This window comes from Eurytemora carolleeae, unplaced genomic scaffold, assembly GCF_000591075.1.
Source record: "Eurytemora carolleeae unplaced genomic scaffold, Eaff_2.0 scaffold391, whole genome shotgun sequence".
In the NCBI taxonomy this organism is placed as follows: Eukaryota; Metazoa; Arthropoda; class Copepoda; order Calanoida; family Temoridae; genus Eurytemora; species Eurytemora carolleeae.
Genome location: NW_019396370.1, coordinates 187,130 through 202,650, shown reverse-complemented (window position 1 = coordinate 202,650; position 15,521 = coordinate 187,130). Strand labels below are relative to the sequence as shown.

Genomic DNA, 15,521 nt, shown 5'->3' with positions numbered 1-15,521 from the left:
CAGTATCAGTATCAGTATCAGTATCAGTATCAGTATCAGTATCAGTATCAGTATCAGTATCAGATTGACCCCCCCCCAGCAGGAATAGGGTTAAAGAATGACAGTTTTTCATCATTGCAATAATGTATTCCAATATTTTTAAAATTTATGTCATTGAAACAGCTATTTTCAAGTTTAACTCATATAGCTTGGTTGGGTAATTTTTTATTGATTCCCCGAATTTCATACTGCCTAAATACTTACTTTTTTCTATTGAAAATGTATATTTAGACAAAACACCGGTTAAACCGTGTTTTAGAAAGCTAACTAACTACACAAGTTTTGTCAAAAAGATTTTTTGTAAAGGAATTTAGTCTTTGTCACAAACTCAAATTTTCAAATCTCTATATTCATGAAACTTCATCTTGTAGACTTTTCATATTTCAAACTAAGATAATTTGATCCAACAGAATGCATAGTTTGAAATATCTAAGGTCTACGACTTGGGTTGCAGAGATATAGGAATTAGAATATCAGAGTTTGTGTCAAAGACTCAACTTCTTTGAAGATGAAATAGTTAAGAAATAACTTATCAGGTAGCCGTTCGTAATTTAAGCTATAAGAAAGTTTCCGTCAATTTTTACAATTTGTTAACAATCTCAATTTTAGTAACGGCGTTAACGGAAGATATTTCAGAAATTGTTAACGGTTCTAGTCGTTAACGAATATTTAATGTAAAGATAGCAGTAAAAAAAACTAAGAACAGCGTTTAAAAACAAAATATGGAAAGAAAAATGTCTAAAACCATGCCCTGGTCTAGTTAACGGAACCATGCCCTGGTCTAGTTAACGGAACCATGCCCTGGTCTAGTTAACGGAACCATGCCCTGGTCTAGTTAACGGAACCATGCCCTGGTCTAGTTAACGGAACCATGCCCTGGTCTAGTTAACGGAACCATGCCCTGGTCTAGTTAACGGAACCATGCCCTGGTCTAGTTAACGGAACCATGCCCTGGTCTAGTTAACGGAACCATGCCCTGGTCTAGTTAACGGAACCATGCCCTGGTCTATAAATAAAAGAAGACAGTCGTATATATGTATGTTGCCTATAATAGCCGGTCAAACGGCTGGACCGATTGGGCTGAAATTTTTTGTGAACACTCGAAATTATATTCTAAATTTTTTTCAGCTAGTAGGTCATAGATTCAAGTATATTTAACTTAAATCCAAATTATCAAAATAAACTACAATATAAAAATTATTTTAAATAGAAAATATTGAATGAGAATATGTTTCTTTTTAGGGCATATTTGATACAATTGATAAAGAGGAGGATGGAGAGGTTTATTACAGGAATTTATATCATTTTTATAAAATATTCGAATAAAGAGACTAATCACTCGATTCTCAATATCAAAATTTATAATCCTTACATCTCTTATAAACCTGGCGTACACGTCGCAAACATTTTAAAATTTTTAATATAATTTTAAATTGCACATGTTTACATTTTCAGTATGCAAAAATAAAAGAGTTTCTAGAATTAGAGCTTGAAGCAAGAGACAATATTTTGTGTAAACCTTTATCATTTGGAGGATTTTCGGGATAAAAATAACGCACAAAAAAAATTACATAATTTTCAAATCTACAGATTCAGAAAATTATAATATTGTAAAGATCCGATCTTATATTTGTTTCCAAAATAATCATGCATGAAAATGGGAATAGAATCTAAAATCTTTTTAATATTTTTGTTTGAAAAAAAATTGAATAAATCAGGGAGGTGGTTGACTACCTAAAATCTACAAATAAAGACATGGAACCCAATCTCAAGGTATATCTTTTTCATTAAAAGGATATTTCATGAACATATCATAGAAAGGATATTTAAAGATAGGATATTTAAAGGATAGGCCATTTTATAGACAGTATATTTCATGGACATAAAAATGTCATACAAAGGAGATTTTATAGAGAGAAATTTCTTTTTTATTTTTAATCTTATAAATTGGATACTGTTGAAATAAACAAATTCTGATTTGATTCTTCTTCTTGTCGTTTCTCTCTTTCCTTTTCTCTTTTCCTTCTGTTGACTGTCCCTGATTCTGATTATTTTGAAAGAAAATAAAAATTTGTTGAAACCAGTTTGTATTAGAACACTCTGCTCCACTGTAGTTTTAGTAATTTTCAGTTTTATTGTCTAACTCAAGAATGCCTGTCTTGAAATGCTCATTGAAGGTTAATGCATTGCGATTCAGCTTCAACTCAGAAAAAGTGCTTTTTGGTGAAAACGTATTGATAACTTAAAGATAAAAATTAAAAATACATTGCAGCGCATATAATATATATAAGAATAAGCTTGTCAATTAAATAATATAATTCCTTTCGATATTTCATAGTGGCCATGAACTGCAGGGAGAACGGGATCAAAAATTTATCTTCAGAACTGCCCACTTTGGGTATCGAAATCTAACATTCAAGATCTCGGAAAGGTTTAAAAACAAAATTTTATTTGATAATTTCTTGAAATTTAATTAACGTAAAAAGTACAAAATTGAATGCTATAATTGAAAAGTAAATTTTTCAAAACACCTTTTAATAATGAAGAAACGTAAAGAACTTATTCTTTATGAAAAATTTAATATTTATTCTTATTATTGGAAAAAAGTTTATCAGAGCTTATAGTATCAATAATGCAACAATAAACTATTAAAAAGAAACTTTCGTAATAAAGGAAATGAAGAAAGATTATTCTGATAATTGTTTTTATTAACTTATAATAAATTTATCCGTTTTTGATGAAGTTTTGCAAATAAATTGCAATTCTAATTTTCATTTAATCACCATTTTAAGTTTACTGTTAAGAGTTGGAGAACTGTAAAAATTTATTTTGAATTGAACTTGATTGATTCTATTATTTTCCGCAGCAAGTTTTAAACAAATCAAATTCTAAAATTTGAAATGAAATAGTTAAAAGGGAATGAAAGAGTAATTTAAAATGACTTTCCATTGTAAACCCCAAATCACAAAGGTATCCTTAAAAACTTCTCTATTCAAGTATGAATTAGATATCAATTTCAAATATAAATTATTTTCAATTGAGAATTTTTTACAAAAGTGACTTGTTCATTTCTATACTGATGGATAAAATTCATTATTAATTATCAGAATTAAGCAACTTAAGACTTATAAAAACGACAAAGGTTTCAACGGTAACGCGTTGTGATTCCGGCGTTGACATCTTTGCATGGAGAGTCACATGAAATTACGCTTACAGTCCTTTGAAAACAATCTTGCGAATTTTAAAATTACTTGATCTGTCCTATCATGATTTATTTTAAAATTACTTGATCTGTCCTATCATGATTTATTTTAAAATTACTTGATCTGTCCTATCATGATTTATTTCTTTATCTTTAAAAAAAATTAAGGAACTGAAATATGACAGTTTTGTATTGTACAAAAAATGTACAAATACAGGTTTTTCATTCAAACATAAATGATTAAAAGAATGAGGAGTGTGAAGAACCTGTATTTTTTAAATTAAATAAAATTTCACATAAGATTGAACTTTGATATCTTTCATTTATAACTACTTCTTGTGAAGAGCTTTAAAGAAGAAAAATTATCTTTTCAAGTTTTAATAAGAATTAAGAAAAAGAAATTGAGTTTTTGCAACAAACTTAAATTTTCTAATGCTGTAAACCTTTGATATTTCAAACTTAGACTATTTGATCTACCAGAATTAATAGTTTGAAATATCAAAGGTTTAAGAAAACGGGTTGCTAAGTTATAATAATTAGAAAATCTGAGTTTGTGGCAAAAACTCACTTCCTTTGATATATTCTCATCCTGTTCTTAAAATCAAAACTAGAGGAGCAACAAGGTCACCAAGTCGTTCTAGTAAATTTTACCTTTTCCTTCTGTCTGTTTGAAACATTTCACGTTACATTTGAAGAAATATAGAAATTACTGAAGATATTCAGAAATGTCTATAAATGACCTCAACTCAAATAAATGTGATGCCTGCTCACACTTGTATTAGTGCCTGATCCAATCAGGGTTCAGTCATGTGCTTGGTATCTAATCTGAACCAATAGAAATTGCATGGCAGTATCATCTATCTTTTTATCTATCTCATTACCTAATTAGAGATGAATCCTTGTATCGGGACGAACTAGTAAATGGAAATATTTACTTCTACTGAAACTACAATGGCTTTTGTAGTAAAAAATACATCCTCACTTCTACTGTAAACCAAAAATCAAAATTCTCCCATAATCATCCATTATCTATCATATTGCCAATTACTCCTGTAAAATAATGAGTTCTAAAATATATAACATAGCGTTACGACACTTCAAAGTCGTCTCTGTCTAGGGTCTGGATATCTGTCCTCCCTTTGATATATATATATATATCTTGTTTTAGTTGGATTTGAAGCTGAACGAGTATTTACAAAAAGGAGAAACTGTTCTCAACTTTGAAGAGTTTATTGTAAGTAAATTATTTACGTTACCTTCATATTTGCATTTCAAAATTTTTTAAAAATTAAATGGTTCTATTTTCGATCTTTTGGTAATGTCCACGAGCAACGCCAGGCACTTCAGGCAGATTAGCTTATTTGTGGAATAATTTATCGCTTTATTGTTTACCTAGCACACGATTTAACATTCGTATAATAGTCCATTTCTTAGGCAGTATAAAGGGTCATTTTTTGATTAAAGGGAAAGACCGGCTATGTAAGGTAGTTAAACTGAGTTTTCAGAATTATTTTTTTTAAATTATTAAAAAACAACAACGAAAAATAAAGTAAAAATTATACAGTAATCTAATTAGATGGTTAGGATCGAACATATTTCTCAAAAGAAATTTGCCAATAAATCAATGCTAAAATCTATTATTTCGTTTTCATTATTATATTGAATTTCTTATTTTCTTTGAATTTATTCGAAGATTTCTTAAATTTTTTCAAATGTTTTATTTTCGATGATACGATTAATTTTTATTTTCTCAACATGTTCCTATACATGACATCTGTAGTTTATTGTAGAACTTTTTTACAATTTATGTCGTTGTTATCTGATAATTAAAAAAAAAAACTAATTCTGAAAACGTATCCACCCCCAAAGTAGGAGTTTTGAACGTCGAATTTGCGCTCAAACTCAGGATTTACAAATCTTTAAAAAGTTCAATATGTCTTAAATGAATCCGAAAGAAGTTTTCCACATACTCAGTTCAACTACCTTACATAGCCGGTCATTCCCATTAAACATTTTTTAAATGTAAACAATCTCTTTATTTATTTTGTTTTGTTAGGAAGTACTTGAAACCGTGAAAAGTCTTGGCTGGTCCAAGTTTGAAAACGACAAGGTTAGTTGTACATTTGGTAGTTGATTGATCGATTGCTTGATTTATTATTATATTGATTGATTGTGGTTTTTACTTATTTTTTTAAAGAATAAATGATTTATTCACTGATCAAATTTAATATTTTATTTTCTTATTTATTTTTTTATTTTGATTAATTTTTTTTATTTATTGATTGATTCAATACTTTATAAATTCATTCTCAAACTGAATTTTGATTGAGTTATTGAAAGATTGATAAAAAATAGAAATTTAAAACTTCTTAGTTGTTTTAGTTGTTAGAAGAAAAAGAATATTATAGTCCCAAGGGAAATTAGTTTTATCTAAATAATTTTGGGATTAAGAATGCACGTTAAAAATGACAGCCTTTATTCAAAATGGCGTCCTGCATTCAAAATGGCGGTCTATATATAAAATGGCGGTCTGTATTCATAATGGTGATCTATATTTAGAATGAATCCACGATAAGTGATCTGGACATGCGTGGTATTTTCAAAATGGTGGACGTGGATAAAAGTGGAACTATTTCTAGAACAGTGAGTTGAAATTGGAATTTTACTTTGTGAAGATTTACTTTTTGTCCAGTTTTTAAACAACGTATAGAAATATAATTTATATAATCTCTTAGTAACATTTTGTTAACACAAAAATTTTTAAAAATCCTTTTTTCATTTAAATATTGTATAAAAAATGAACGAATGCAGTCTTTATAAATTGTATGTCGACTCACTACTAATAATTTGATAGGAACGAATAAGTTTTAATTTTTGGTCAGCAACTTCAACAAATCTTTGCATACAATATTACTTTGTTTAATAATTAATATTCAGTATTAATTTCTCAATTACTTTGTTTGTATGCAACCTCTATTTCTCATTTAAAAAATACTTCTGAAAAAGTTCAGTTTTTAATCCTCAGATATAAAATGTGTTTGACAATCTTCATTAAATGTAGTAATTTATATCCAAAGTATCCAATAGTCTAGAAAAGGTATCTGTTCTAAAATAATTTAAGTGTCTCGTTTATTTCCAAATATTGTTATAAACACAGCTTTCTGCTGTATTCAATGTTTTTTTATACATTTCTACAATTAGAAATGGAAAACTTTCAGAAAAGTTTGACCGAAGGCCGTTAAAGGTAAAACTTTTATTTATGGTGTCATGCTAAATTCTCCTCCTTTCAACTTTTATAATAATAATTGTAAATACTATAAAGCAAAACAATTCAAACTATATCTTAGTTTAAATTAAATTCCACTTTAATTCAAGTCTCTTATTACCATGTGACCATGTGTAAGATATTCTGGCTAATTTATATATTCTGAAAGACATTCTGGCTATTTTATATGTTTTGTAAGATATTTTGGCTAATTTATATGCTCTAAAAGATATTCTGGCTATTTTATATGTTTTGTAAGATATTTTGGCTAATTTGTATGTTCTAAAAGATATTCTGGCTGGTTTACATGTTTTGTAAGATATTATGGATAACTTTTATGTTCTCAAAGATATTCTGGCTAGTTTACATGTTTTGTAAGATATTATAGATAACTTTTATGTTCTTAAAGATATTCTGGCTGGTTTATATGTCCTGTTTAACATATCCTGGCTAGTTTAAATGTTCTGTAAGATATCCTGGCTAATTTATATGTTCTGTAAGATATCCTGGCTAGTTTATATGTTCTGTAAGAGATTCTGGCTAATTTATATGTTCTGTAAGATATTCTGGCTAATTTATATGTTCTGTAAGATATCCTGGCTAGTGTATATGTTTTGTAAGATATTCTGGCTAATTTATATGTTCTGTAAGATATCCTGGCTAGTGTATATGTTTTGTAAGATATCCTGGCTAATTTATATGTTCTGTAAGATATCCCGGTTAGTTTGCATGTTCTGTATAACATATCCTGGCTAGTTTATATGTTCTGCATAACATATCCCGGCTAGTTTATATGTTCTGCATGATATATCCTGGCTAGTTTATATGTTCTGTAAGATATTCATAGGCTGAATTTAAAGAATTTGAGCAGAGGAATAAATTTAAGCTGCGGCTCAAATATGGCGGGTTTCACTTAAAATTGTGGCTCAAATTCATTAAATTTGGACACTGGCTAGTTTACATATTTTGTAGAATATATCCTGACTAGTTTATATGTTCTATTTATGTATAATTGTAGTAAAGGCCTATCAATCAAAATACAATTCAGTTTCACTTAGCTATCAATGTCTAAACCCGAACACAATCCCGTCAGCTATCAATGTAATCACCGGCGCTAGCTTAGCTTCCAATGTTAACCAGGACACAAGGTCTTAATCGATCAATGCTAAACCAAAGGGCATAATCAGCTATTAATGTCAGCACGGACACAAGTTCTTAATCGATCAATGCCAAACCAAAGAGCACGATCAGCTTTTAATGTCAGCAAGGACACAAGCACTTAATCAATCGATGCCAAACCAATAGGCACGATCAGCTATCAATGTCTAATGGACGTAATCACTTAATCGATCAATGCCAAACCAATGAGCACAATCAGCTATCAATGTCTCACACAAGCACTTAATTGATCAATTCCAAACCAATGAGCACAATCAGCTATCAATGTCTCACGGACACAAGCACTTAATTGATCAATTCCAAACCAATGGCACAATCAGCTATCAATGTCTCACGGACACAAGCACTTAATTGATCAATGCCAAACCAATGAGCACAATCAGCTATCAATGTCTCACGGACACAAGCACTTAATTGATCAATTCCAAACCAATGGCACAATCTCTTGAGCTATCAATGTCAACGGGCACTAGCTCAAATCAATGCCAAACCAATGGGCATGATCTCAGCTCGTATGTTTCGACGAGAACCAAATTACTCTCTCGCAGTAGTCAATGCGGAGTCTCTATATCAACTCAGTATATTTCTTGATGTAAGTTTAAAGATAGGTTTTAAAAGCGTAATTACAAGTAATGCGCTGTTATATATAATTAGTTAAGAAATCACATAATGGTATGACGGAAAGTTATATATATCTACATTCCTAGATTGGGTTAATTGCAATACATGTTTTATGTATTTACTAATAAGCACATTTAGCAATATGGACAATGTACAACGTAATTTATTTAGATTTACTATATCATATTCATATGTTCTGAAAGATATCCTGGCAAGTTTATATGTTCAGTATAATATATCCCGGCTAGTTTATATGTTCAGTATAATATATCCCGGCTAGTTTATATGTTCAGTGTAACATATCCCGGCTAGTTTATATGTTCAGTATAATATATCCTGGCTAGTTTATATGTTCTGTATAATATATCCTGGCTAGTTTATATGTTCTGTATAATATATCCTGGCTAGTTTATATGTTCTGTAAGGAAAAATATTCATTTTATTGGTAGGTTTGATGTTTTAATACTATTTTGTTAAGGAACTAAAAATGGCCTGCAAATATCTTGGGAAGCGATATGGAATAAACGATGTAAGTAAAGGAATTGAGCTTTTGATAGATAAGAATATGAATGTGTTTTTGATCTTCAATATAGGTTGTAAAATAGAAAATGGTAACGAAAAGGTCCGTATAGCTTACCTCTTCGTTTCCTTTCTCTATGTTCTACTTATGTGCAATGTGTACAATAAGTACATTGTACAGTGGTAACCAAAAAACCGTGAAATTAATGACGTTGCCTTTCTTTCGTTTCAGAAAAAAATGACGCATAGCTAAAATTTTAAAAATTAGACATTACACAATCCGCAGTGGTAACCTTTGCATATAAAAAAAATATTTTTGTTTGTCTGTCATGGTGTATGTATGTTGGATCAAAAATAATTTTTGCCTCAAATTTTATTTAGAAAATTATATTAAAATTTCAATAAGATTAAGATTTATTATCTTATGATATTTTTCCTTTATTTGGAAACACTCCGTTTTAGTTCTGTTTGATCAGGTTGAAACCTGGCAAGGAACAGACCTTTGTATTCTGTTTGATCAGACTGGAACCTGGCAGGGAACAGTTCCTTTTATTCTGTTTGATCAGGCTGGAACCTGTCAGGGAAGAGACCCTTGTATTCTATTTGATCAGGCTGGAACCTGGCAGAGAACAGACCCTTGTATTTTATTTGATCAGGTTGGAAACTTTCAGGGAACAGACCCTTGTATTCTGTTTGATCAGGCTGGAACCTGTCAGGGAACAGACCCTTGTATTCTGTTTGATCAGGCTGGAACCTGGCAAGGAACAGACCCTTGTACTCTGTTTGATCAGGATGGAACCCGGCAAGGAACAGACCCTTGTATTCTGTTTGATCAGGCTGGAACCTGACAAGGAACATACCCTTGTATTCTGTCTGATCAGGCTGGAACCTGACAAGGAACAGACCCTTGTATTTTGTTTGATCAGGACGGAACCTGGCAGGGAACAGACTCTTGTATTCTGTTTGATCAGGCTAGAACCTGACAAGGAACAGACACTTGTATTCTGTTTGATCAGGCTGCGACGTGGCAAGGAACAGACCCTTTTTGTTTGATCAGGCTGCAACCTAGCGGGAAACAGACCCTTGTATTCTGTTTGATCAGGCTGGATTCTGACAAGGAACAGACCCTGTGTATTCTGTTTGATCAGGCTGGAACCTGACAAGAACAGACCCTTGTATTCTGTTTGATCAGGCTGGAACCTGGCAGGGAACAGACCCTTGTATTCTGTTTGATCAGGTTGGAACCTGGCAGGGAACAGACCCTTGTATTCTATTTGATCAGGTTGGAACCTGGCAGGGAACAGACTCTTTTATTCTATTTGATCAGGCTGGAACCTGGCAGGGTTTAATGAGAGCAGCAGATTCAGATGGAGATGGAAAACTCAGCTACGCAGAGTTTAAACAAATTATTCAAGTTAGTTTATTTTTATCATTTTAATATTAAATTTATCTGAATTTTCAAGTATAAAATAAAAAAAATTCGTTTAATCAAATAAATATATCTAGAATGATGTAATTGTCATGTTGCGCAATTTACATACAAAACGTTTGCACAACTTTTGTTGGTTTGCTGAAAACTTATATTTGCGTAAAACAATGTATTTCCAAGCTTGTGCAATCCGCAAAGCAAAATTTTACATAAATTTGCAATTGCAAATTTCAAATACACGTTTTGAAATTATCTGTTTCAGATGGCAGAGAATTCGATAAGAGTAAAGAACTTGAAAAAATGAGATGTTGTTTTGAAAAATTAGTCATGAAAAAATACCAAATTAAAAAGCAAAGACCTAAATTGATAATTATGTTAAAGAATAAGGTGTTTTGCCACAACCTCTGACTTTCTATTCCCTATATCTTTACCCCCATTGTCGAAAACTTTAGATATATTTGAAACTATGAATTATTTTGGATCAAATAATTTATGATTAAAATATAAAAGGTTTTCACCACCAGGTTGCAACGATAAAGGAATTCGAAAATTAGAGTTTGTGACGACAAAGACTTAACTCCGAGGCTTTAGAGTGAATCAATAATTTTAACATATTTTCCATTTAAAGGGGAATGGGTAAAGTTAAGCTCAAATAACAAATATTCATGCCTTTATTTTTGGAACTATTTTATTGAGACTTTGCATGATTAACTCTAGGAGTAAATTTTCAAAATGTATTAAATAAAAAAAAAATTTTCCCTCATTTTCCTTGTTTTTCTTATATAAAAATATTTTTTCCTTATTTTAAATACAAATTTAGCCTGTATTATGTTGGGTAATTTCCTTTCTGATATTTTTGATTCTGATATTTTGGATGAATTAGTTTTTTTTTGTTTTTCATTATTCTGGTTTCCCCCATTTTACCCTTGGATATTGGATTTGAGTTCAAACTTGAGAATCAATAAAGCGAGACAAGAGAACTATTTGGCTGTAAAATTGTGCCAAATAAAAAGATACCGGCGGAAAAATACTTTGATGGAGACAAACTTAAATCATTGACACCAAGGAGCAGGGTTTTTAGGTTCCATGGAATGCATGGCTGCACAAATATAGAACCCAAGAAGTAGGATTTACAGGAATGAACCTGTAAAGAACCCAACATTTAAGAAATATAAGTTGGAGTAATATGGATATATATTTAGAACCCATCAAGGAGAAGCATATATAGGTAAAAATACAGTGCATTCGGAAAGTATTCAAAAATGAAATCTCAGCACATAATTGAGTAACATCAGAACATGGCACAAAGGCAAAAAATTGGAGAATTAAAAATTGCAAAAATCCGCTATAAATGCAAGTTTAAGATTTTTTTTGGTTTTCTACAACTTTTTCCAGACCTAAATATATCAATATTCCATTTTCCTGCAAAATCTAAAAAGATTATATTGAAAAATAAAGATGTGAACCCTTTAACAATTTATTTTGTCTTTGATGACGGGAACATTTCTTTTTTATTTGGCGCAATTTTACAGTTAAATAATTTTTTGTCTAAGAAATCATTTAACATTTTTTTTAAATCTGGGAAATATTTTTTTGGAGCATTTTTATTTTTAGTTCAGAAAGTTAAGAATAATTATGATCTAAATCCCAAGTTTGAACAGAAAAATTTCAAAAATGAAGATAGGAACTCAAATTCAATTTCCATGGGTAAAATGGCGAAAACCAGAATAATGAAAAAAGAAAACCTAATTCATCCAAAATATCATGAAGGATATTACCCAACAGAATACAGGCTCAATATGTATTTAAAATCAGGAAAAAATGTTTTTTTTAAAACAAGGAAAATGCTAGAATTTTTTTTTTCTTTATCTTCATGTAAAATCTCACGAAAATAGCTCCAAAAATGAAGGCGTGAATCCACCTTGAAAATTTGTGTCACTTAAGGGGAAATGTGCCCTTTCCCCTTTGTCTTATGTTTAATTTTCTTGAGGAAAATTACATAAAATTGCGTAAAAAAAATTTAGTAAAAAGAGGCTAAGATTGACGCCTTATTTCAAAGACTGGTTTTAGACAAATAACTAAAATAATGTCATTTTCTGCATTTAGAATCTATGAGTCTTGACAATCACGACAAATTTGGTTATTATCTAAATGTCAAAAAGTTTTTAATTGATAATTTGTTGACTTTTTTAAGACTTATTTAAGACTTATTTAAGACTGCAATTGAATTCCGATAAAATTAACGGAATTTCAAGATAATTTTTCTAATTTGAACATTGGCAAAATTGTCTCACTCTATACTAAAGCATAGCTTTAAATTGTATAATAGTTTTTTTTTTTGTAAATTATGTATAGTATTAAATTAAATTATATTAAAATATGATATATCACAATATTAAAAACTGATTTTCGCTTTAATAAAAATTTGTTCCGTCCTTTAATCTCGTAAATCGTAAAGTTGGGTTTTCAAAAATATCCAAAATACCTTTGAATAAAGATTTTAATTTACGATTTAAAAATGAATGTGTTGGGATGTCTGTAATAAAATTCATGTCAGTAAAGGAATTGAGTCTTTGCCACAAACCATATTGTCCAATCTCTATTATCTAACAAGATTCATAATTTGAAATATCTAAAGTCTATTACATCAGGTTGCTAAGATATAGGGATTAGGAAATCAGAAGTTGTGGCAAAGACTCAATTCCTTTAACGTAAGATTTAGATCAAGCATTATCTCTATCATCACATTATTTCAGGAGTTATTCATGAGAATTATTTTTAAAAATTTATAATTGATCGGATTGATTTGTCATTAAATAAAGTTAAAATATTTTTGGGTGTTGGGACATTTAAAAGAAAGACATTTCATAAAAAGACATTTCATAGAAAGACATTTCATCGATAGACATTTAACAGATGGGAATTTCATAGATAACAAATCATAGACAGGACATTGCATAAATAGGACATTTCATGGATAGGACATTTCATAAACAGGGGATTTCATAGACAGGACTTTTCATATACAGGACATTTCATAGAAAGACATTTAATAGATGGTCATTTCATAGATAACAAATCGTAGATAGGACATTTAATAAACATGACATTTCAAAGACAGGGCATTTCATAAACAGAGCATTTCATAGATAGGCCTTTATAGATAGGACATTTCATAAGCAGGGCATTTCATAGACAGGACTTTTCATATACAGGACTTTTCATATACAGGACATTTCATAGAAAGACATTTCATAGATAACAAATCATAGATAGACCATTTAATAAACAGGACATTTCATAGACAGGACATTTTATAAACAGTGAATTTCATAGATAGGTCATTTCAGAGATAGGACATTTCATAGTCAAGACATTTCATAGATGGTTATTTCAAAGATGACAAATCATAGAAAGGACATTTCATAGATAGGACATTTCATTGACAGGACATTTCATGGAGAGGACATTTCATTGACAGGACATTTCATGGAGAGGACATTTCATAGATATTCATAGACAGGACATTTCATAGACAGGAAATTTCAGAGATAGGACATTTCATAGATAGAAAATATTTTCATAGGCAGGTAATTTCATAGACAGAAAAACATATCCCAATATCTAAAAACATACTCTGATGTGATTTGCAGCTTTATTTATCACCATAACCATAAACGTTAGAGATCTATTTTATAAACTGAGCAGGAACTGAGAACTTTTTTTCTGTATTCTTTCCATTTTTGGATTACTTTGGCCTTTAGCTTGTCATTTCTCTCTAATTCCAAACGTGTAGGTTTCAATTTAAATAAAGATCCAATATTTTTCTCTTCAACTCTTGAAATGAAACCTCAAGCATGTTAAAATACAAATTACAATATAGATTTTTAAAATATAATTTTACGTTGGAAAGAGAAGGATCTAGAGAAAAGATAATCCTATTTTTTAACTTTTGTTTGTTAATAACCTCTATCCAAATTGGACTATTTTTTTATAAAAAATAACTCAAAAAAAATTATTTCTGAACTTTTTGCAGAGAAAGTTATGTCGGTTACTAAAGCAACTCCAAATTCAAATATTTTAATTCCATTTCTGTGTTTAACTTACTATGCGAGGATCTATTTTCGTCATTGTTTAGTGAAAAGCTTTGGGTTGGGTTTTACAAGATTAACGTTGAGAAATGAAAATGTGATGAAATTCGAAATTTAACTTTTCACGGCTTGCTTATTTTAGGATGTTTTAGACTGCTTGTTAGTTCAAAAATTACGTCGGAAAAATATTTTATTTTAACAAATGTTAAAATATGCTCCATTTCTTTTTCAAGGCTTTTAAACTTGTATATTTTTATTTGTATTTGATCAAATAATAAACAATGTTTTGAGTTAATCAAATATCATCCTGTACTTTGCTCAATCAACTTTCTAGTCGATGGACTTAAAAAAAGAGAATGAAGTGAAGAAAGTTGAGAGTGTTCTAGTGCAAAACGTTTTATGATTTAAAAAAAAATAACCGGGAGGAGCGGTATTTGAATTTACATGCACTAGAGCGGTAGAGGAACGTATAGAGGGCCCGTGGTTAAAAGTGCAGAGATTTAGCTTTAGAACACATTAAATGCAGATATTTTTCTTATTTGCTACCTTATCGATTTTTGACGAATTTGAAATAAAAGATTAATTTTATTGTACGTTACTTTACGTTGGGGATTTTAAGCCTGGATATGGATAAGCAATTTTGCCAAGAATTGAATATCTAAAACAGTGCAATTGGCACTTTCTAGACAACTTTTTAGACAAGTTTTGTCACAAATAAAAAAATTGCTGTTATACGCTTATCCTACACATACACGCCTAAACTACCCATTCTTTACTACAGGGGGGATTAAGGGGGAAAATAAAAGAATGGATAGGGGGATGGAGAGGTAAACGAGAAGAATGATAGGGAGATAGATGGGGGAAAAGAGAAAAATGGACAGGGAGAAGGAGAATGAAAAGAGAAGAATTGATAGGGGGAAGGAAGGGGAAAAGAGAAGAATGGATAGGATGAATGAAGGGGAAAAGAGAAGAATTGATATGGGGAAGGAAGGGGAAAAGAGAAGAATGGATAGGGGAAGGAAGGGGAAAAGAGAAGAATGGATAGGATGAATGAAGGGAAAAAGAGAAGAATGGATATGAGAAGGAAGGGGAAAGAGAAGAATGGATAGGAGGAAGGAAGGGGAAAAGAGGAGAATGGATAGGGGGATGGAGGAGGAAAAGAGAAGAATGGATAGG

At 30.5% G+C, this 15,521-nt stretch overlaps 1 protein-coding gene across 1 annotated transcript; it reads left to right on the top strand.

Moving 5' to 3' along the window:
- The first annotated feature begins 1,760 nt into the window (after nucleotides 1–1,760).
- On the top strand, nucleotides 1,761–11,756 carry LOC111701877 (parvalbumin alpha). The gene is made up of 7 exons (XM_023473358.1): nucleotides 1,761–1,812; nucleotides 4,410–4,475; nucleotides 5,298–5,351; nucleotides 5,801–5,884; nucleotides 8,785–8,835; nucleotides 10,153–10,239; nucleotides 10,517–11,756. The coding sequence occupies exons 1-7, from the start codon at nucleotides 1,795–1,797 to the stop codon at nucleotides 10,556–10,558; spliced, it is 402 nt and encodes a 133-aa protein (XP_023329126.1). The 5' UTR covers nucleotides 1,761–1,794; the 3' UTR covers nucleotides 10,559–11,756.
- The last annotated feature ends 3,765 nt before the right edge of the window (nucleotides 11,757–15,521 follow it).